General features: G+C 45.4%; 1 protein-coding gene across 1 annotated transcript in view; it reads right to left on the reverse strand.

Moving 5' to 3' along the window:
• Nucleotides 1-22721, reverse strand: part of btbd7 (BTB (POZ) domain containing 7) — a 78764-nt gene that overhangs the window by 38721 nt on the left and 17322 nt on the right. The window contains 1 exon segment of the mRNA XM_035390934.1: nucleotides 2649-2888. Within this exon segment, the coding sequence (XP_035246825.1) occupies nucleotides 2649-2730 (82 nt within the window). The 5' untranslated portion in view covers nucleotides 2731-2888.

Below are 22721 nucleotides of genomic sequence, written 5' to 3' on the forward strand. Positions count from 1 at the left end.
CGTTTTGCCGCGACTACTCCTGCATTTTTAAATCACGCTCAGTCTCGGTTTAGCCCTGAAAGGAGTGAAGTCGTTTCACGAATTTTGATAGACAAGAAGTGGCGGTAACTTTTCAAGCCGTGAAAAGTTTGCCCGCGACTTTCACCGGCTGGTGCCTGGAACCTGAGCTCTTCAGACCCATCTCAGCCATCCCCAGCGGCGCCATTAAGGCTGCAGAAATACATTACCCGCTTATATCTCCCTAATGGCACTCGTGGCAGTCTCTTAATCAAAAGCTCCGACTCTCATTTCACTGGTAATTGAACTTCACTTTTGAAGCATGAATTAGATATCATTATAAAAATGCAGGCTGATGTCACCGAGGTTAATTGCCAATACATTGTAAGAGATCCAATTAAAATGTTTGTTTTGGGTTGAGAGGAAATTTTATATGAAATTGAAAAGTGTTTTGAGGCGTCTGCAAAAAAGGTAAACTAGATGTACAAGATGTACAAAAGACATTCTCTGCTAAAAATCACATTCACAAAGGTCTCTTACGATATAAAGCATAATCATGCGAAAATGTTACAATTAAAAATGTCATAATCTTTCAGTGACAGGCTTCCATGCATTATAAGCCTCACTGAGATATGATCCATTTTTAAGGTAATTAGTAGCTGGCATATTGCACGTTATCTTCCTTGTTTATTCGTCCTTATTTAGGTGCTAATGAACACATTGGCAGTGCCGATGCCGTTCCTCACTCGTTCATGCGTCCCATCTGGATTGGGCACGAGCAGCGCGAGTGTCACATGAGAGAGAGCGCGGAGACAGAAAAAGAGCAAGCGCGAAGTTTCGCACGTCGGATGCAGCCCTGCTCTCGCTACCGCTCAGCGAATCACGCCGCAGTCGCGCCAGGGATCGCTTTCCATCTGGATGAGCGCAGCCCAGGAGCCGTCCTCCATAAACATGTGTGCACTCTCACGCTTTCCACGTCTGCTTAGAAAATACAGGATTGTACTGCACCACGTAACGATACACAGTGGTTCCCTGGTTCGGCTTGATTAGAGTACGAATCAGCTGCAGCTCTCCCAGACACAAATGACAATATTCCATTAGTTCCAAAAACGTTTTCTGGTTTTGGAACATTTTGGAGCAAATGTTCTTTGGAGATTCATATTTCGGAGGTTGAAGCTTCCGCAAAGTTCTGTGATTATGTAAAATTTGAAAATGCATTTACACTAATGCCCAAGCGATACCTGAACCAGATTCTTTGCCAAATTGACAGATGATCCCATGCAAGCAGATGCTGTTTGGGATGAACGTGGGATTTAGCTTGGCCAGCTGACTGAGCTGCACAGCAGCATGGTGGTTAGAGAGCTAGGCTTGTAGTGCAAAGGTCGCAGGCTCCATTAGCAGCTGGGGCATTGCACTGCACTACTGAGCAAGGCGACCCAAGCTGCTTCAGCTGTATAAATGCATGTAAAAATGTAATCTGTGGATCTGGGTAAGAGCGTCAGCTAAATGCCTCGATGCAAGAGCCATGCAATATCCTTATCAGTCTCTCCAGACCTATCTATGATCCTGGCTGAAATCAATACAAGAAACCAGTCCACACCCCAGATAACAAGCAACTCTGGGCCGGATCTGCGTCGATTCTGGCCCAAAATCAGCACCGCCGGACCAGAATCGGCTCAGATCCAGCCAGGAGTCGCTCGCTATCTGGGACACTGGCCACAAATGGGGGAAAAAAAAACTCCACAAAAAAACGAAAAGAAAAAAGCATGTCGAGCCATTCACCCATTTACACGATGAAAAAAGTAAAATGAGCATTGCCAAGCAGAGCCCTGCTGAGAATTCATGACTGAACATGCACTGTAAACTACAAGCAGTGCATTCCCTTTGAAATACACAGCTAGCAAGACTGCAGTTGTGTAGAAACCCATTGGTACACACATCTGGCAAATGCTCTCTCCCCTCAAAGAAAGTAAAAAAAAGAAAAAAAAAGAAAAAGCATTCAAGTTCAAATCTGATGCTGATGTCAGTGGAGTACCTAGGCTGGCAGAGGGAAAGCGGAAATCGGCATATCCACGGAACTCTTTACTGCCTGGAAAAAGAAAAACGGCTTCAGCCTCATAAACAACAGTCATCAATAACACCCCCCCCCCCCCACCCCCCACCGCCCCTCCCGTGAGTGACGATGAATGATGGATCAGGGCTTTGAGTCAGAAAATGGAACTTAACACATGGGTGATGAATAATTGAGCTGTTCTGTACGAGACAGAAAAATATAATAGGAACGGCTACGGCTACAGCGTTTCCAGCACAGCGGGCTTGTCGCGGGGTTTTAATACATGGCAGGAGAGCAACAACCCCTGTTCATTAATGCGCGCTCTACGGCAGCAACCCCACGCCTGCCTGCCTGCCTGCCAGCCAAACTCCGCTCGTAATCCTGGGTCCAGTGCCGTCGCGCCAAGAGGAAGTCCAAGCGCTGCCTATGTGGCGCGGTTGTCATGCAATTCAGTAACAACTGTCATGCAGTATTTCAGAGACAATTAGCACATTGCCAAAGTAGGCGATGAAAACACGGTGTGATGGACGATCGTTATGTCAAGTCTACGTGTGAAAGGATGGGGGTGGAGGTGAGATGGCGAGGGACCGGGGCTTACCTATGAAGGTCTGCTGGGCCTGCGAGTTGCCCCCGATGCGAGGGGAGCACGAGTGCGGGTAGCTGGAGGCATTGACACCCATCTTCTTCTTCCTCTTCAGCTTCTTCCTCTTGGCTTGGTCTGCTAGGGCCTCCCCTGCTGCGTCATTCTGCCCGAGCGCCGGTGGGGTTCAGCTGCCTGCTCCGCAGCTCGGGGCCTGGTCCTCACGCGTCGCAGACACTGGGGCCAGACCTGCCATTCCTGTAGGAAACAAAGAGCCAAAATGGCAGCGCGTGAGCCGGCAGCTGAATGAACGCACGACGCATGCGACGTCCGTAGCCATCGCTTGTGAACTGCACCACGGCAAATCACTGCTCACAATGAGCGGCTCAGAGCAACGCCCAGCGTGGGGCGTCTCCGTGGATACGTGCCTCTCCCCACCCCCATCGCGGGGAAGATGTGTGCAAACTATAAACTGAACCGTATAAAATTAACCTTACGCGTGCACACAGTGGCACTGGCTTGCTAGCTTTAACATCATTGTTTTTTTCCGTTTTTACTGCACACCCCACCCCATACCACCCCCCACCCTCCGAGCCTGCCCCTCAATTTGTCTGGAGAAGCCGGTCGGGCCCGGCGTCATTAAGAGAAGACACGGCGCTGCTCGGCCCTGAATGAAGTGAAAGGAACAGAGTGGACCAATGAACTCAGGGTGATGGACACAGCATGGGGGACATTCAGTCTCTCTGCCCCGCGAATGCCGCAAATTCCTCTTTAAAGGAACCAATGATTAACTTTCCGCTGGCCGCCCGTTCCCTTTGCCAGGGGAGGGCCCTGCAGGGAAGCAGTGTTCCGATTGAAAAAGACCTAAAAACCCTTTAAGAGAAGCTATTCCTACATCCTGACTTTAATGTTCGATTTTATAGCTCAATCTTTCGCTGCCAAAAATGCTCAGGGGGAGCTCTGGGCAGGCTCCCCTTCACCAGAGCAGCCAGAGAAAGAGAAAGAGAGAGAGAGAGAGAGAGAGAGAGAGAGAGAGAGAGAAAGAGAGAGAGAGAGAGGAGAGAGAGAGAGAGAGGAGAGAGAGAGAGAGCTCTGTTTTTCCCCTTTTTCTGCCGCTTACTATGGGAAGGCGCGTTTCTAAACTTTGCGCTGACGGAGATGTATGCGTTTTCTCTCCTCGCCCCTCAGGAAATGTTGGCTGGCGGGCACCGATAAATTTCGAGCAGATGTCTGGGGAGCCCCGCGCCCCACCTCTGCGCCGCCGCCCCCCCTCCTCGGCCCGGGCCGAACCATCGCGTTTGTCGGAGCCCCCCCGAGGACGTGCGCCGCGGCGGGAGCCGGCCTGGGTTACCGCCACGCTTCGCCCGCCGGTGCGCGCGGACAGAGGAGACATAAAACAGGCAGCCGGACGTCAGCTTCAGCGGCACCGTCACCGGGGCTACGCGAACCCCTTTACACGAGTCCGGACTTTCGACTCCGCGCCCGAGTTCGATCGCAGCAGACCGTGCGTCTGAATGGCCTGACTGAATTCCGCGAGTGGAATTTAAAGCAGCCAGCTGGGCAAAAAAAAAAAAAAAAAAGTCCGAGAAATGATTCTGCAACAGGGAGAATCTCGTCCACTTCACACAGATTAATGCGACAGTCAAACTGTCGGAGGATTGATTCTCATTTACTGCAAGCTAATCCTCGAATAATGACCGATTTTGCGCAATTAGGGTCAATTAAAAGATTAATGACCACGGCAAGGACAAAAGAAAATCCAACCAACAAAGCTGGATCGGACTTCACTGTCTGAGCTATCTTTAGAAAAGGAAAAAAACAAAATCCCCGAAGTTAGACCCAGAATCGACTGTTTCTGAAGTTACCCACAGGGCTCCTGGGGGGGGGGGGGGGGCGCAGGCTAATGTAGCAGCGCTGCGTAAACGGCGGGCGAAATCCGCTGATGGGGTGGCGGAGAGCGCGGAGGGGCGGGGTGCGGGAGAGCGCGGAGGGGCGCGGCGCAGTCTCCCGCTGAGACGACGGGCGCAAGCGTCCCACGCCGTCGCTCAAATTCCCTCCGGAGAAGACGATAAATCTTACTTAAAACGTCCCGAATTCCAGCAGCTTCGCTAAAAATAAAAGCGCGTTTCCCCCGAAATAAAAACCCAGCGGAAGAGCTTCCTCTAGTTACGCTCCATTATCCTTAAGGAGAAAGCAATACGACAGAATGGATTCAAACGATTACAGTAATGAAGCTTTAATACCACATTCATAACCTACCCAGGGTGCCGGAATGACAAAAATGTAATAATTATATATGTTCCAGTCATTAAACAAATCCGGTAATGCATTCTTCTTCATGGAGGTCTTCTCCTCCTTTCATTTGTATGGGACAGATCAGATCAGATCAAATAATGCCTTCCCAATCACTTTTCAGTGAAAGGACAGCCAATAATCAAAATCGTAGGGAGCAGTGAGAGAGCAGGAAACTATAACTACTTCACTCCTTGACAGGAAATCACAACTTTAGACAATTATTAAATGCTTTTTCAGCACAATAACCATTACCATCACCACATGGCATCTGCTTTACTTTCCTTTTACTCCTTTCCTTTTATTCTTTAATCATACCTAATGTGGTTATGAACATCCCAACTCCAGAGGCTCCTAGGATAATAACTGGTATCTACTGTCGATATAGCAGCCAATCAAAAGCAAGGCTATGCAGTTTCCATGTGATCATGTGATGCATTTTGTTGTTGGAAGCTGGATGGCCCTGCTCCTGATTGGCCGTCATATCAACATCTAGCAGACGGGATTTAGGCCCATGCTTTTATTTTTTCTGGGGGCACTGCGCACGGCCTCTGAAATTGAGGTTAGCTACCGCATTAGTTCTCATCACAGAACAAAGACAAAAAGAAAGCGTCTGCTTTCAAAAAACATTCGACTATCATTGTTACAGCTTACCAACCAAGCCCTACCTAAATGCTTTCAAATGAAAAACTGGAAGATGCCACCTGTCCAGAATAATTTCATTTAAAGGAGTATAAGAAATAAAAAAGGAGATCTTACAGCTTTCGATCTGTTGACAAACGTCGAGATTCTCGAGGCTGAAGAAACCAGGTGACTGGTAAAGGGTATACACATCAGCGAGACAGCCTAATTTCAGCGCAATACAGGAGACGCGTCCATCAACGTGGCTGATGGAGGCGTATAAATAAATAAGCGCGTTTCTGGATGGGCGAGACGCCACGGCAGTAAACTGACTGAGAGGAAGGGGTCGCGCAGAAGGAAGTGGAAGCCGCGAAGAGGCTTTCATCTCGCTCGAGTTCAGCGCTGATGACGGAGCGCGCTTCGGTGACGGGCGCTTCGCGAGGCGAGACGCTAGGTAGGACGCGGCCCCTGGAGTCGCCAGGAGTCCGATGCAGTCTGAATGAGCAAGCCGGAGCGGCCAGGAGCCTTTGCAGGACAAGGCTGAGGCTCTCTTCTGGAGAGCTTCTCTTTGTTTCGCGCTAATTTGAGTTCGGAGGATGGCCCTCCCTTTGTCTCCGTCCCCCTGCGGGCCTTTCTCTTTCCTCCGTTCTGTCCGAGGTGGAAACGAATATCTCGCCCTCGCCCCAGTTCCATCAACGCCTCCCCACACGAGGGGCCGGCCTCGTTTGGCGCGGGCGCCGGGTGTCGCTCCGACCGCGGGAGGAGGAGCCCTTTCAAGGGCAACTCTTCGGCGAATGCGTCGAACGCTCCCCGCGGAACAGGAGAGGCGCGCTGAGGTCGGATATGACGGAGACCCGTCGGCACGCCCCTTTCCCGCTCGCTCGCTCGCTCTCCCCCGCTCGCTCTCCCCCGCCCCTCCCGAATGCGAGCACAAAGCCGGCCGGGCTCCGGAACCCAAAAACAATCGGCGTAACTGCCCGTTCAGCTCCGGCCACATCTGCGACCCAATTTCCCCCATTCACAGAAACAAAGGTGGCCCGACTGCCCATTCCAAGCTGGCAAGCCTGAAAAGGACACATGGGTACGTTTTATACAGACATTTTCCGTGCTCTGGAGCTTAAAGGAGCCCACAGCGTTCCACATTCACACTGAGTTAAACAGAACACTCCTTTTTCTAGAAAAGAGACAATTAAGGAAAACAGAGAAAATGACAAGTCTTCATCACTACCGCTCAAACCAAACAAATGCATCTGTGAGTAAATGAGTACTTTCAGAGAAACACTCCAGTCATGCACACACACACACACACACACACACACAAAACAACTTTCTGAAGACTGCAGCCTTATCTGGCTTGATAAATAGGCTACCTTACCATCACTGACTACACACAGACATCACATCCTTAATGTCGGACGACAAGAGCGGCGATAACAACTTCCCCGTTTCCTCCACCGGCTCAACACCCACAGACCCCCTGTCCCCGCCCCTGGTCCACCCCGCGGGCTTCTGGGAGGCCTGCGCTGAGTTTCAGCGCAAAGCCTGTTTAATCTCAGGCTTCTTTTCCACCGCGCTAATAAATCGCTCAGCCCGCTCCGGTAGACCCGTGCGCTGCTAGCCTCTCTGAAGCAGTCCGTAACACCGGAGTACCAGAGTCTGCAAACTAAGACCTGCGTCAGCCGCACTGCTGGGCAAACCGCGTTAGCTGACCGCCTCGTCGCATTTGGTTAGAAAACAAAAGTACCTGCCTCGTGTAAACAGGCACTCCGCGCTGAAGAGACGGAGCAGAGCGATCCCGCACCGAATGAGAGCTCTGCAGTTCCTCACAGGGCTTTTGGACGGAGCCCAGAGAGGATCTGCCATCTGCACTGGGTGTGTCTCTCCGCGATGGGTGTGTCCGTGTTTAGAATTGATACCATCAAAGGATGAGAAAATACAGCGGAACAGAAAAAGACTGAGGCAATTTCTGAGGTTTGAGTTAACTGCTCGAAAACAACTCCTTTTTCCCACCCACAACAAAACTAAGCAGGGTCACAAATCCAGATGCTCACGCAGTTTCATTCTAAAAACATGAAATGGCTCCAATCACTTTTCAGCTCATAAAACAAACACTTCTTCCTGCTGCTTCTATGTCTATGCAAGTCTTTTATATAAATGCCTGTATTACAGTCCAGGTATTCCACAGGACCACCAGCCACACCCAACCTGGAACCTATTCCTGAAGGGCTCATCTTAACAGACACTGAGAAAGGGGTATTACTGTACACTCACACTACTGTCTCCAGACAAGAGGCTTGACACGGTACATTCAGTACAATGATAGCTTCTATAAGTACAAAAGGAGTGCTACAGCATGGAAGTGACCGGTTCTGAAGAGTGAAAAAGAGAAGTAGCCTAAATAGAACAATTCCACCGAAAGGTACACCAAATTCACTTCCCTGGAAGCCCCCAAGATGTTTTATTTTAGAGCGGTGCAAGAGAGATGGGTAGGAACGGGTGAAAGTTAATCGTGTTTGGGGGACAACAATGTCCCAGACTATTAAGCAACAGCAAAAGCCATTTAATGACCAGCTCATAAAAGGGTCCACTGTTTAGCCGTTTCCCCACTTCTGCCTCTCTGCTTCCCGCCACAGTTCACCGAGGGGGGGTCGGGGGCGGGGGGATTTGGGTGCCGGGTGCTGGGTGACGGCTTGAAGGCCGGGGCAGACTGGATTATATGGCGCTAATGACAGGTGACAGGTCTGGGCCACACCAAGCAAGTTTCTGGGCACAAGGCACCCATCCCCCACACCCACCCCCAAATATATGGACCCCTCACATTCATGCACCTCAGCCATCCAGCCTTGGGGCTGTCCTACCAGAACCAGCACCAAACAGAACCACAAAGAAAGGTAACACACCAGGGATAAAATACCCCAAGCCTGGATAATGTGAGTCGGCAGTTGTATTCAAAAGTAAACCTGTGCGCTGGTTCCCCAGTCCCAAGGCTTACAGACCCAGGTGAAAATGTTGTGCAGCTACATATAAGGCAATACAGAAGGCGAGCTATTTAAGTAGACAGAAAGCTGAATGGCTGAAGCTTTTAAAAAAATTCTGCCCGACCAATCCATGATTAGTTAGGCACAGGCAACTGAAGTTACTGCAAAAGCAACTACTTCCGTATGTGAAAATCTATTCTCCTCAGTCACAGCATTACACAATCATTAAGCTTGTACAACAAGCACAGAGCGTGTAAACATAATCAAAATGTGCTAACGCATTAAACATAAAATTTTATCAATCATTTAGGTATGCTAGAAGGAGCTTACCTTTCTATGTGAATGTAACTTGTATGCATAGCTTTTAATGACCAATTAGGGGTAATTTATCACTGTGACAGATTCTATGTAGCTTGCAATTTTGTGTCAAAAGCTGCCCAGTGTGCTCAAAGAATGTTTTAATTCTCGCTGGCGCTTTCCCTGTACGAAATGCGCGTAAAGTTGGCCCCATTGCTTAATCTGAAGTTATAAAGATAAAAAAGATTAAAAGTATTAAACGTATTAAGCTTAATAACCATCAGATTCAATGGCTCGCGATGGCTCCTCCACACTGCATCGGGAGGTAATAAAGGCGAGCACTTCGCCTCTCAGCAGAACTCTAACGAGCTCTAATGTATGTGCCCGGTGATTTCCTGCCCCAGTTGGCCGGCTCTTCATGCTCACTTACTGCTAGCTTCGCATTACTCAGCCTCCCACCACCAGGCCCAGCATTCATTTACTGCGAGGCTCCAGACTTTATCGCGCTTAGAAGGGAGTATTTACACTGTCCTGATACCGCAAACACAGAGGTAGTCCGACATTCCATCGGCTGAGACACTTCCTAGGTGATTTCACTCTTTACTGATGTTGAAATGCACGGCATGAGGAATGGGTTTACAGTACTAAATTAACTGCCCCCAGGTCTTGCAGATTAAATTAGGGGCTACAACCCACGTCAACAACTTCAATGACACACAACATTTTAAAAAATGTGTTTATATTAATCAATAACTAATTGCATTAAGTTTCAAAGCTGCAGATTATATACTATGTATGACCAAGATTTTGGATTTCTTCATTTCATTCTTCCCAATTTTGGATTTCCTGACAATTACAAGACTTAAATGACACGCTTTTATTTTGAAATAAAACCCCCTTACTGCTAACATCTATGAGGTGAAACTGGAAAGCTGCTAAACAGAGCTGCAGCTGTGTAAACAGGGAAAGGAAGGGAGAGGGGGTGCTCACATATGGAAAGGTCTGTCTTGAATGCATGATTGTAGTTTATAATTCAAAATCAGGGTAGACAGAGCTCCACTGCAGCTTTCAAAAACTATAAATGACCATGATCCAATGAATAATAACCAAATGAATAGTCAAATTGGCTTGGGACACCATGGGACTGATAGTGACAAGCTTTTTAGGGGGCTGTCACAGCAGACAGTTAGTTGACAGTTGGTTGGACATGTTGCTATGGCCACACTATGCTAGGAAGCAGTTTTCCAGATTCCATACTAATTACTGAATTCCTTGTTAATTAGCCTTCTGAATTCCAGGATTCCACCCGTTCTCCACATTGCAAAGAGCATAGGGCCCTCGGCAAGCCACAAGTCATAATTATTGTTTAGTATAACCAAGTGAAAGCTCCAGACTTGCTTGAATCATAAACTGTAAAAAATATGGACAAAGGGACTGTGATGTCAACCACAGACTTTCCAAGAGCTTGTGAAAAACATTTTGCAACTGAAAAATACCTGAATGTTATGTTCAAAGATGGTATGATAGTAACCAAAGTGATTTAACCTACCACTTCAAAAGTGAAATAATGAGTACGCAGATTTTAATAAACTGAATTAGGCCTATGTCTTGGAATTTCGCGTTCCACCAATATTCTCTTACATGGCAAAACTGAAGGGAGGGCTACAGCATGGGAAACAATTAAGAAAAAGCTGAGGGACAGCGTCAAGGGCTTATTAATAGACTTTTATGGCAACTGAGGGTACACACAACAAAAAAGTAAATGAAAAAAACAGGGTTAAAATTGCTCCAAAAATAAACTGCATCATAACTACCACGTCAATCTGCTTTGATGAGTTTGAAGTTGTACGAGAGCAGTTCTTTAGAAAGGCAACAGAAAAGAGAACCATAAAATCATTTTGATCTGCAGTTTTCATGTTTTGCTTCCTGCTCTCTCACTCATTGGCTCGGATAGTTGGAAAGCCCCTGAAGACAACACAAGACAACAGAAATCATTTGACGGACTGCCTCACTAATATTTGAAGAAGTGAAAGGAATACTTTTCAAGCAAACTGCAGATGAGAAAAGTAACCGGTCACTTTATGGCTGGTCTGAAGCTCTACTCAGAACACTTTACCAATTTTAATGAAGCCATTGATAGGCTCCAAGCAGACCAAAGAGGGATAAATCATTTTGACATTTATGGGGGAGAAGAGAAGTGGGAAAAAAGTGTATGCCATCAGTAGGCTGGCAGGGTTTCAGAGAACACTAAGGTGAGGCGATGAGGAGGACGATTAATGAGGGCGAGTTTTTTTGTTAAAGAAAAGAGGAAAGACACCAAGGGCGCTCCACTCTCCATGGCCAATAACAGCATTTCACCAGGTCAGGAGGGACGAGGGGGGGGGGGTTCACATGGATATCAATCCGCCACGGTCGCGAGTGCGAGACCCGGCACCACTTCCTGCTGCGGCGCGTCCACAGACCGCTGCCTCGCCGAGCCGGCACAGCCTAACATTGTGCTGGTGATTAAACTTTAAGAGGACAGAACTGAGCCGGGCAGACCGGAGATTACAGTCCGCTCAGGCCGCTGAACTCTCGCACTGCTAAAGGTCAGCAGTCACTCACACTGTCAAACCGCCAACCCCGCCATCCAGGTTTCACTAGTGCAGGGGAAGGGCTTCAGAGGTTCAGGCATTCAATCACACTCAGAAAGATCCAAATATTTACAAGGGCTGTTTGTGCCTTTTCAGCCCGAGTTGTTTAGCCATCCTAGCAGAAAACCTTTTATTTCACTACAATTAGTTCTGTGTAAGTATAGCAAATCCCTCTCAGGATATGGTGACTTGGTATACCGTGTTACAGCTACGCTGTCTGTTGAATATCAAATGCCAAACAGAAAATACCCGCTCTCAGCAACAGTCCAGTCAGACGCAACAACCAGCATCCCAAAATAAAACAAACTGCGCAAACACAATTAAAACAGTAAGCAAAGCTTTCCCCTTAATCAGCGCTTACTAAAGCAAATCAGGTCACACCGGCTGCTTTCATTAAAAGAAAATCAACAGTCTAAAGCCTGTGTGCTAGACTAGAGGGACAGATGCTGGAATATACGGCCGCAGTCAGAGGAGTGATCCATCGCACGGGCCCTGGTGTGGTCGCGGGTCGGGACGGAGCGCGGTCGGATGCGGTTGAGGTTAACGGCGCGGCGCTCCTGCGGCGGGGCGCGGGCAGCGGTGTTAACGAGCGCTGCGGACCAGCGGGGCCGGTCTCTGGCGGGCGATGACGCGCGGACCGCGCCGGGGCGATATCGGCGGCGATCTGCTGCGGGGTGGAGATAGCGGCCAGATGGGAGATGGGGAGCGGGGAGCGGGAGGGGCTTCTCTTCGGGGCCCAGCGATAGCATCAGCCCTGCATCACCACCTGCAGCCCTGCACTGCCTCGTCATATCAGACCCCATTTAGCGTCCTGTGATAAGTGCAGGGCAGGAGAAAAGTAATCTCCTAACCTCGTATTCGCTTTCTGCCTCGCAGGCATGAGTGTACGCTCAGTCTCACACACGCACGCACACACACACACACACACACTCGCAGACACAGTACCGTAAAAATCTGCAACGAGCCTCATAAATCAAAGCAAATACAAATTTGCATGCTACCCAGTGAACATGCACCATTCAATATCAAGACTATGTGGATAACGATGCCAGCAGCAACACTTCGTGCCAATAGGGCTATCAATGCATACATGTTACAAATCATGATTACTAGCAGCTTACTAACTGCACACTGAACTGAACACCTTTCAACAATTTAGGGAAAAATCCAAATCGTGGAAAAAGAGTAAAACTGCCAACTGCGACTTGTGCAAGTGCCACTTCCTGTGCCCATTTTCTAATATAAAAGAGCATCCCTTCATCCTCAGATTCAGTGGCATCTTATCTCCCTGAAGGGTCCTCCCGGAGGCCAGCTACTTGTGGGCATGTCGTTATAAAAAGAATGTCCCCTGACATACCAGCAGGCTGTGCCATAGACTTCAGCGCTGCATTTTGCCAGAAATGAATAAATGTTAATGTCTGCTCCTGTAATTTAGGCTGACATCATAACATTCATCCCCCAGCACCAAACACTCAATTTAAAAAGGACAAATTCATTTCAGAGTCCCCTAAAATGTGTCATAGAGAATTGCAAAACTTATTATTAAAGTTGTATTAAATGTCCAATAGCTTGTTCCCAATTTGCAGGCCAGCCTTTAATGCTTTGAAAGATGAAAATACTTAAATGGTGTTCTTTTTTTTTTTTTTTTTTTTTAAATGTCCTGATAAATTTTGATTTAGTTTTGTCATTATAATGCACATACATTACTCTGCAATTGTACATTCAACAGCTGATACGGACTAAGAACGAAAATAGCAAGTTTACCAAACAAGCCTTGCATTAATTTATATGTGGGGGAGGTCTGCTTTTGAAGAGGGAATGCATCCCACAATGCCTTTGGAAAAATAGATTAACCACAAAGAGAAATAACTGAAGATCGGTTAACATCGTGTTCAGAAAAGAATGAAAATTAAGCAACAAGACGAAAGTAACATGTTGCCAACTCAAGCATGAGATACGGCCACACCACGTATCGCGGTGTAGCCTATAAGCTCACAATGCTATGTACTGGGACACAGACCTACTCAGCAATGAAGAGGGGTTACAAGGAAAGTCATTCATATATGCAAAATTAAGCCTATTGAATTGCTTTTTTTGATTCACAGAGTCTTTTGTACTCTCTGTGAAAATATCCTGAAGCTCATATATCCTAAATGCATGAAGTCTCCTATATCTGATAAGGTGGCCTTCACACCTGGAGAGCACAACCCAATGTATTTTCCAATTCCCCATCTCCAGGAAGCAAATGGTTACAATCCTTTCCCATCTGACATATTGTCAGGTGTTTTATAAACAATTTATAAATTACAAAATAAAAAAATAAAAAAGTAACAGAAAAAAGTTTAAAAGGAACACCTTTTTGCAGACCGTAAACGCTAGCCAATCTATGCAATTAATGTTCCCTATCTGTAATTACATAGCAGCCCACATTAAATTACAGGACACAAAAAGCCTTGGCAGAGAACCCCTCTTGAACATTTCATCTGCTTTTAAATGTCACTTGCACACATTCCCTTTTTTACTGCTCACTTTGTATTCTGCAGGCGCAGCCGCTGTAGCGTTGCACTGAGTCTACAGTCAGAAAGCAAAGTGGATGCCGGCTCATCTACTGGTAGGAGTTTATCCCACCGAGCCCTGTGACACTCCAGTGTCCACCCTCCCTGTCTGTCACCCAGGCAGCCTGGGACACCATCCTTTCATCACTGCGCTCGGGTCTGGACACATTCACTCAGGGAGTTGGATAAGAAAACAGCAAATAAAAAATAAAAATAAAAAACACACTCTCCCTCTCAAACGCACACAAGCACACACAGGCATACATACACACGCATACGCGCGCACACACACACACACACACACACACAGGAAAAAAGCAGGATTACCACACCATAACACATGATAGTGTCGATAGAAAAGCATGACGAAGCACGCAAAGGCAAAAGCGATAAAGAAGGCGACGGGTGCAAAAGGCTCATTCCCAGCGGTTTTATCGATCGCATTGTTCCGAACAAAGAACACGAAAAAGGTGAACCTGAAAAATAAGTCTGACCAAATGATGAAACGCTGCTACGATCCCGTCCTTTTCTTTCGCGTGCTTTCAGACAGCACGCAGGAAAGAGAAACTACACTGCAGTGCATAATCTATTTAACCAAGCGACCCGCAACCAAACTGCACAGCGCGCGATCAAATGCGCTAATAACCACAATCCATAAGAGGGGTTATCTAACGGTAGGAGTCCACAAAGAGACTGATGCAGACTCTTTAAGGCCCATCAATCACTTCTGCTTCGATCAACTGGTTAAGGCGTTGATGCGAGTGTCTGTAAATCTCAACTTGCAGATGCGAGAGACCGCGCACAAATTTCGCAACCCATTTATTTCCCGCATTGCCTTTTTTTTTATGAATAACTTGGGATTTGGACTGCACATATTCCCCCTTCTCCCGTTTGGAATGATGAACGACTCCAATCTCGACCCGGGGTCTCGGAGCTGCAGCTGGAGGAAAAGGCCCATAAAAAGGCGCGGGGGACAAGATAGCGTATTCATTCAGAGTTAAAACAAGCGGCTGGGGCTGAACGGCCAGGCCCGGGGATCGATTCCGTCATCTGCCATTTGGCTTACAGTAACTCGTGCTGATGCCCCCTGCTCCCCAAGGTTTTAAAAATAAAGTGCCTGTCAACACAACCCATTAAACCAGGTTACAGTCTATCAAATGGCCTTTTTGTTGTTGCTGCATGGAAACCCACAAATGTCTGCAGCCTGCACACAGAAGTTCAAGAGGAAAAAAGAAAAAAAAAAAAAAAACTCCACATAAAAGAAAAAAAATTGTTTCATTTTGATCCCGACTTTGGACGTGGCTCAAATTATAAGTAATAGGCCTACATCTGGACCGGGGCAGCCGGTGTTTCAGAAACCCAGAAAACAAATGCAGAAAACTATCCTGCCCCGGAATCGACACCAATATAGCGGGTCTCCGGTACCGAAGAAACTTGCATCCGAGTGGATCCGAGTGGCCTTATAGTCTGTGCCGTACATACGGGAGGGAGGAGACAAATCTGCGTCTCGATGAACGAGAGCTCTTGCATCAGGATCGCTGATTAAGGACTAAGGGGACAGTATTTGGTGCATGAACGGCACAGATGCTAAGAGATTTGGAGAGACTGTCTCTGTGTCTGAGAAGATGCAAGAGGCTGAGGTACCGCAGGGCTGCTTAATTAAAGTTTAGCATTTAGAAGCAGGGAATAAATTTCTACTAATGAAGCTTCAGCAATATCATCTGTATACCGTTTACTAATCAGCGATTTCCAAATCACTGGCAAGAGCTACATAATGAAATCAGCGTCAAGAACGTGTATTCCGCGAGAAGGCATGGGACTGAATATTCAATTGTTTAAATATTGGACTGAGGTCACTGACTGATTAACTGAAACAAAATTTGGATTCATTCTAGCGAACAAAAAAACAAACATTTTTTTCCCCAAAACGTATGTTCCACAAAAATTGTACTATCAAAATATCACTGCTAAAACAAAGTCAGTCAACAGAAGCAATCCATTTTCAGCTCCAGATTCAATTCCAAATAATAAGGAACACTGCACAGCCCCATTACTTCTATAGCATTTATTCAAGATTATAAACATAGTCTCAGTTTTCATATCATGCCAGTAGTGCTTTCTTTCTCAGCTAGCTCTAAACTCCCTGCCCCCCACCCTGACAACTTTAGTTCTGCTTGGATGCTCTTTTTGATTTCTAAAGGACTTATTTTTCCCCTTCAGCTCTCACCTTGCCACCCCAGTTGTCTCAGTGCACCCCCCCGGGGCACACCCCCCCCCCCCCCCTTCTGAACCACTGGTGTATGTAGATATAGGAAGCTGTGCCACAATTTCCTTCAGCACAGCAGTCTCAGGTTGCATGTGCCAAAGGGAATAATTCCGACTGAAACTAAGATGAAACAATCTTTTGAAGAATAATCAGGTAAAATACACATGTACCTCCTCTGGAGGTATAAGATTGCTGTAGAAGCTATTTGAGTTACCTGATGTGCATTTCCCTGTTTTTGAAAAAATAAAACCTCCTGAATTTCCTCATACCAGCCATTGTAAAGACAATGAATGCCGAAAATATCCTTCATCGCTCAACAACTTCCTGGGCCAATCAAAAACATACAGTAAAACTGAAATAATATTTTTAAAACTCCAGAAAGTGAACTCAATTTAGGTCACAAGGACTGCATTTAACTTCAGCCATCAGAAGAACTGTCATGTTGCTTGCTTTAACAGGTATTTGTAAGAAACTGGCCAATTCCAGACCTGCACCAGAACAGAGAAATAGAGAAAATTATCTGCTTCCAGTTGTACTGAATACATTCTTTTTTTTGCCACAGCCTGAATTTTTCCAAGTTTGATTTATTGAACCTTTGCTGTCATAAGATTAGATGGAGCTTGATCTCAGATCAAATTTCACAGGTTAGTAGACTGCCAGCCCTGAGCACAGTCAGCTGTACCCATGACTAAATGGAGCAGTAAGCGCTTTTGCCTTTCACAGATTTATATCCGCTGCATTACTGGGTACACAAGGTTGAAAATAGTACAATTTCTAGAAGCCAGTGCCCCGACTGCAGCCTCTATTTAACACTGAACAAACATTTACGCAACGTTGAGCATAAATGCCACAAGGGGCAAGAGTTTACGTGACAGTGTTTATATCAGTAAGTGCACACAGAATAAGGGACAGAAGACTGTTTACAGAATTTTGACTGTGCTACACGAAGGTCACGCAAAGGTAACAGATACAACACTCTAGTCTAGCAGGAAGTTGTCCACAGAAAAGCTGATTAATTCAATGTAGCACATAGCTGTGACATGATCCTCCTGTTTTGTAAAGGACAGGGTGACATTTTTAAAATGCTGGGTACTTTCACTGATATCAAAAAAAGGCCTAGTTATAAATTAGACTAACAACTATAATTATGTTTCTGACAACAATGTCCATTTGTGCAATCCAAGAAAACACAAGCCAGCCATCTGTAAACTGATATGGCATTTTTAGCTTTGGGTACAAAAGGCGGCTGGAAATAAAAAGAAACCCAGCTTTGCCAAGCTTAGCACCCACACAGTACAAACCGCTAGGTGCCAGCATACCAATTCAACCCCAACTGAGAACAGGTATTCAAAACATCACAAAATAACACAATGTTACAATTAAACGCGCTGCACATCTGCAATTCCGTTTACGTGATTTATTAACCTCACCACCGAAGCAAGACTGGGATATGACCACATGCTTGAAACCAGGTGAAATAACAGGAAGAGGGGGATAGAGCCATTGTTCTCTGTGGAACCCTGCAGCCCAGTCACTTTTTAAACGCTGAAATTAGACCAGAAGGGAATAAATCCTGGGAAGAAAGGGATTGTCTGGTCTACATCTGGATGTCAGCAGTTATGCGGTATGCTGGCCAACTGGCTCTGCTGAGACTGAACAGAGATGTTATAAAAGGTGACATGCGCTTTGTTAAGCAGCTTAGGGAAATCTAAAGACTACAGTAAACACTAATAAACCGAAAGGTTTCATAATGCCAAGCAGCAGTGTTGACAGACCAAGAAGGGAAGTGGAACAAAGAACAGAATGCCCTTCATAAAACATCACTAGCAGGATAAGCAGTGTATACAGGCTCAGAGTGGGACCTTTGCAGGAAACATCACTCGAACCCGAATCATGGATGGGGTAGATGATTAATGGCAAATTAAATGTTAGCTAGCTAGCAAATTATTAAACATTACACCATTGATTTCCTTCAAAGGGTAGATTAAACCCCTTTCAAACTAACTTATTATAGCTGACGTTACACCAGGATGTCAATAATACCCAATATTATCCTTGACAAGTAGAATAAACCAGAATTAACGCTTGGCAACAGTAGTCAACACAGATATCACAATTTGGCCAACAGAAAAAGAGTACGAATAATTGGGTTTTATAAGAACACAAGTACATAAAGACCACTTACAGGGAGGACTGGAAATTAAGGTTGTCCGCCCCCCCGCCCGCGACAAGTGGTTTAGATGAAGGGTGAGAACCAAAGAGAAAGCACTAGGCCCGTTAGGTGAGTGGCAATTAAAAATTGCATAACGGACTTCAAAAAGAAACTCATGATAAACTGTGTATTGATCTCTCATGTCTCTATATGTCAATCTGAGTCTGAAGCGTCACGTTAAGTTTCAGTGTCAGGCAGGCTCTTCCTGGCACGTTTTCCCTTGGGGTTTCCCAGTCAGCCAATCAATTTGAAGGACTCCGCTTCGACAAGCCAACTGGTATTCAACACTGTTCTGTAGCATGAATTTCGAGGCAAGACTCGCATAAAACTGTCATCTACTCTTCATGATTGCATCAGCAATAACATTAAGCGATGAAATGCATCGCTTTGTTGCAAATATTCTGCCACTGCCACCACCTCAACCAAACACTCTTCATTTAAAATGTAGCCTACAAGGAAACAGGGGTGAGAACATCTATGGATAGCTGGATAACTGGTGGGGACTGGCTATGCACTGACCATCCAACTATGCAGGGTAGCAGGGATAGTGTTTTGCAGCATATTCTCTAAGAATTTTGAAAATGCAAGTATAAAATATAGCCTAATGTGAGTATGAAATATAAAAAATGGTTAGGAGCACAGGCACGTGGACATTTTCCCCATAAATTGTGCAAATTGTTGATCAGCAATTTTATAGCAGAAAACATTACAATAAATACAACCAATTATGAAGTAGGCCTATATCTACCAACCAAAGTTGGAAATTAAGTTTAACCGCTCGGCCAAGGCAAGCAGTGAGTGAGATTTCATGAGCAGCAATTTAAGGGAGACTGTTGTGTAAAAAGGGATGTAACTGAAGATCATAATCTGTGAGGATCAGGTACCTTAAAAAATAGGCGGGGTTTGGCTTAAGGTACTGTAGTAGAATGACATAATGCCTAATCCAATCTCTAGGCATGAAACAACTTTTAAGCAGCAATATAAACAGGTAAATTCAGTCATGAATCCTGCGGCAAACATAGCCAATTCTAGCGATTAGTGAAACAACATCATCATTCACTGTTTTTTCCTCAATCCTACAATTTTAGTGCTTGGAATGCACTCTCAACCTTCTATTCCAATTGCTGTATTTGGCATTTCATCAAAGCAGTGAAATTCATTTTGATACAGCATTTGCAGCAGAGAAATAGCCAAACAGGAAATGTATGTTTAGGGACTGGGTCTTGTTTTACAGTCTGGCAGCATCAGTTGATTGAATTAACTTCCCAAACGGTGAAATATATTCTTTACATTGTTTAAATTGAAATTTACCTTTTGCTAATTTCCATCTATGCCCCCTTCTTCTACTGGTAGAACTCAATCTGAAAAACGTACAGTAGCTAACCATGTTATAAAGCCTTTAGTTAGTTTAAAACCCTTAATCAAATCTCTACATAGACTCCTTTTACCAAGCTTGATGAGGTTAAGTATCTTAAGGGGCTCCTCATAACATACATTTCATACCAGGAACCAATTTAATTGCCCTTCTTTGAACTTGAACCAGAGCTTCTGTATCTTTCTTGTAGTGTTATGCAGAACTACACATGACATGAAAAACAAAGTTTATTTTTTAAAACTTCAGCCGGTTGACTCAAAAATATTTTCTGCTCGGTAATATCTTAATGGCTCAAAACATTGTACCCACTTTGTTCAGATCTATTGTGAGTACAGATCATTTTCCTGTTTGCACAGAATTTCATTAGGCAACTCAAATGGCACAAACTAGAGAAGGGGGATTTGGAATTCTTTACAACTGCGTTCATTTCTATTCTCTTGAATGCAAACTCTTGCAAGAGGCATCACTGATGTCAGAGGGACATATATCATGAAACAATTTAAAGCTTACTCATGTTCAAGCCCTTCATAAATTTCACCAAGCTGTGCACTCCAAGGCAGAGGAGACAACTGCTTTCTGTGGCCAGGGGATGTGTCCTTGGTGACCAGAGCTGGAGATGGTGCAAAACAAAACATACTTGCAATTCTTTTTTCTTCCTGTGCAGAATATTTGCTCTGGAACAGTCTATGCTGCAACTACAAGGTCTTTGTCCAATGAGGTGAACAAGTTCTGCAAAATATAAGCCTTCATTGTTCACTAAATCCAATCAACTTGCACACAAGCCTCATTAACAAAAACAGCTGCGGGGTTTATTTTTAAAGGCAGGGAGAGAATCCGCTTCCACCCATTGTAACCGCAGAAGAAGCTAACAGAACGGTCTTCCTGCAAGCTAGAAGCCAATTATTTCAGCAGTGTTAAAAAAGTTACTTCATTTAGAAAGACCGCACTGTTGGTTTAGACAGACACAAAAACCCAAAAAATTGAAGTGAAGAATGACAACATCAGTAGACTAACTTGTTTATTGTAGAAGAATACATCAATTAACATAAAAAGGTCATGAATTTGCTTCCCCATTTACAATTCAAAAATCACCAAACAGTAAATTATCAATCTGCTGTGGCTTCTGTGATGCAAAATACAGAGCTGCATTAAACCCATACATGGAAAGGTCACATTGACTTTAATAAGGAACATGCATCAATTTCCACTACACTGAGGGTTATGTGCAGTGGAACATGGGATCTGGAGTCAACCACAACTCACTTACAGTGAGTCAGTCAGAGATAAGTGTGAGCATCAACGAGCAGACAATGCATATGAGGAGCCGATTGGCTGGCTGAATTATTGACTTTCAGGTTGCTGTGGAGACACAGTGTGTTCTGCATGCAGAAGCCTATATATACATGCCATTTGAGACCCTTTGACAGCACTTCACTCTTTAACACACTTCAGTTCAAGCTTTCCCAGTATATCACTCAAATTCAGAGTAAGGTCTTGATGGAAGGTGGATAAGCTCTAACACAACTGGCAGGGGTTAACTGCGATTTAAATGGAGTCAAGCTTTCAGCCTCTACAACATTAATAGAGGTGGGGAAGGCCTTGATGCAGATCTCATATGAACTCCCTTCAAGTAGTGAAATTCTCACCTTTAAACTGAAACTACAGAGACACAAAAAGTTTATGTAAACTAAAGCTAAATGTAAACTAAATGAGGATTTAGATATTTAAAAATGAACAGTCAGCAAACACACACACACACACTCACACACCCCTCCAAAAAAAAAAATTCAAAAAAGATGCTCAAACTCAAAGATTTGAGCAAAAAAAACTATGTAGCATTTTTTGAAAAGCAAGAAACAGCGTTAAGGGGGGCATAAAATTCATTAGCGGAGAGAGTGAAGGTATCTGTCTCTAGGGGCCTGTCTCTCACTCTAAACACATCTGGCAGGAGGGGGAGTTTCAGTTTCGTATCTGAGCGGTTTGAAGTCTAAATTCGTCCTGACGCGTTACTGACTGAAATGAAACATTTCAAAAGCTTGGGAGAGAGGCTTCCCAAAAATGCCAGTCTGTTACAAAGGGCAATTGCATGCCCTCCCACAAGGCTGCTAAAAGTCAGCTTCGCTTTGTTTTTTTCCCCACCCATCCTTTTAAAGGTTGGAGAGTGGAAAATCCTGACCGAGAACACTGAGCAAAGGCGCGTTCATCAGAAAGAGAGGCTCCTGCACACACCGGCTTAGGGGGCTCAGCCTCTAAACCCTGAAGCCCCTCCCAGGCACCCGGACAGCCCAGGAACACGCACAGCGCTGGGTAAAATGCCTTCTGAGGGAGGCGTGCCTTTCACAGCTCCCTTCAGTCAATCCCGTCCAGCTCCGTGTGATGTGTGAAATGGCTCGGAGCGAGTTGCTGGAGTGCGAAAACGAGGCAGGCAGTACGGCGTGTCTTTGCGTGTAGGTGCACATGCTTTTGCGCGTGAGCGTGTTGCGTAGGTCCGGGCCCTGTATAGACTCGTATCGTTCGCTGTTGGGTACAGACTTGGGATCATATTTGGGATTATTGCTGTGCTCATAATAACCAAAGGAAAGAACCTTGTGACAGATATTCTTCTCCAGACAACAAATCTTCAAGGAAATCAAAACTCTTGTTGCTCATGTACAGTTAGAGAGCAAAAAGTCACAACATAAGGTCTTCAGGGTAAGGAGAACAATCAAACCTCCTCCAGAGGCACCAACCCTCTTAAGAGGGAAAAAGGGAAAACTAAATATAGCCCTCTGCTAGGAAATAATTATTTTCAGTTTACAGTGTGAGGCATTCTATCAACATACTGCGGTTAGAGGAAGACCACTTTTTTATTTGCCAAGTTAA

This window comes from Anguilla anguilla, chromosome 1 (assembly GCF_013347855.1).
Source record: "Anguilla anguilla isolate fAngAng1 chromosome 1, fAngAng1.pri, whole genome shotgun sequence".
Lineage (NCBI taxonomy): Eukaryota > Metazoa > Chordata > Actinopteri > Anguilliformes > Anguillidae > Anguilla > Anguilla anguilla.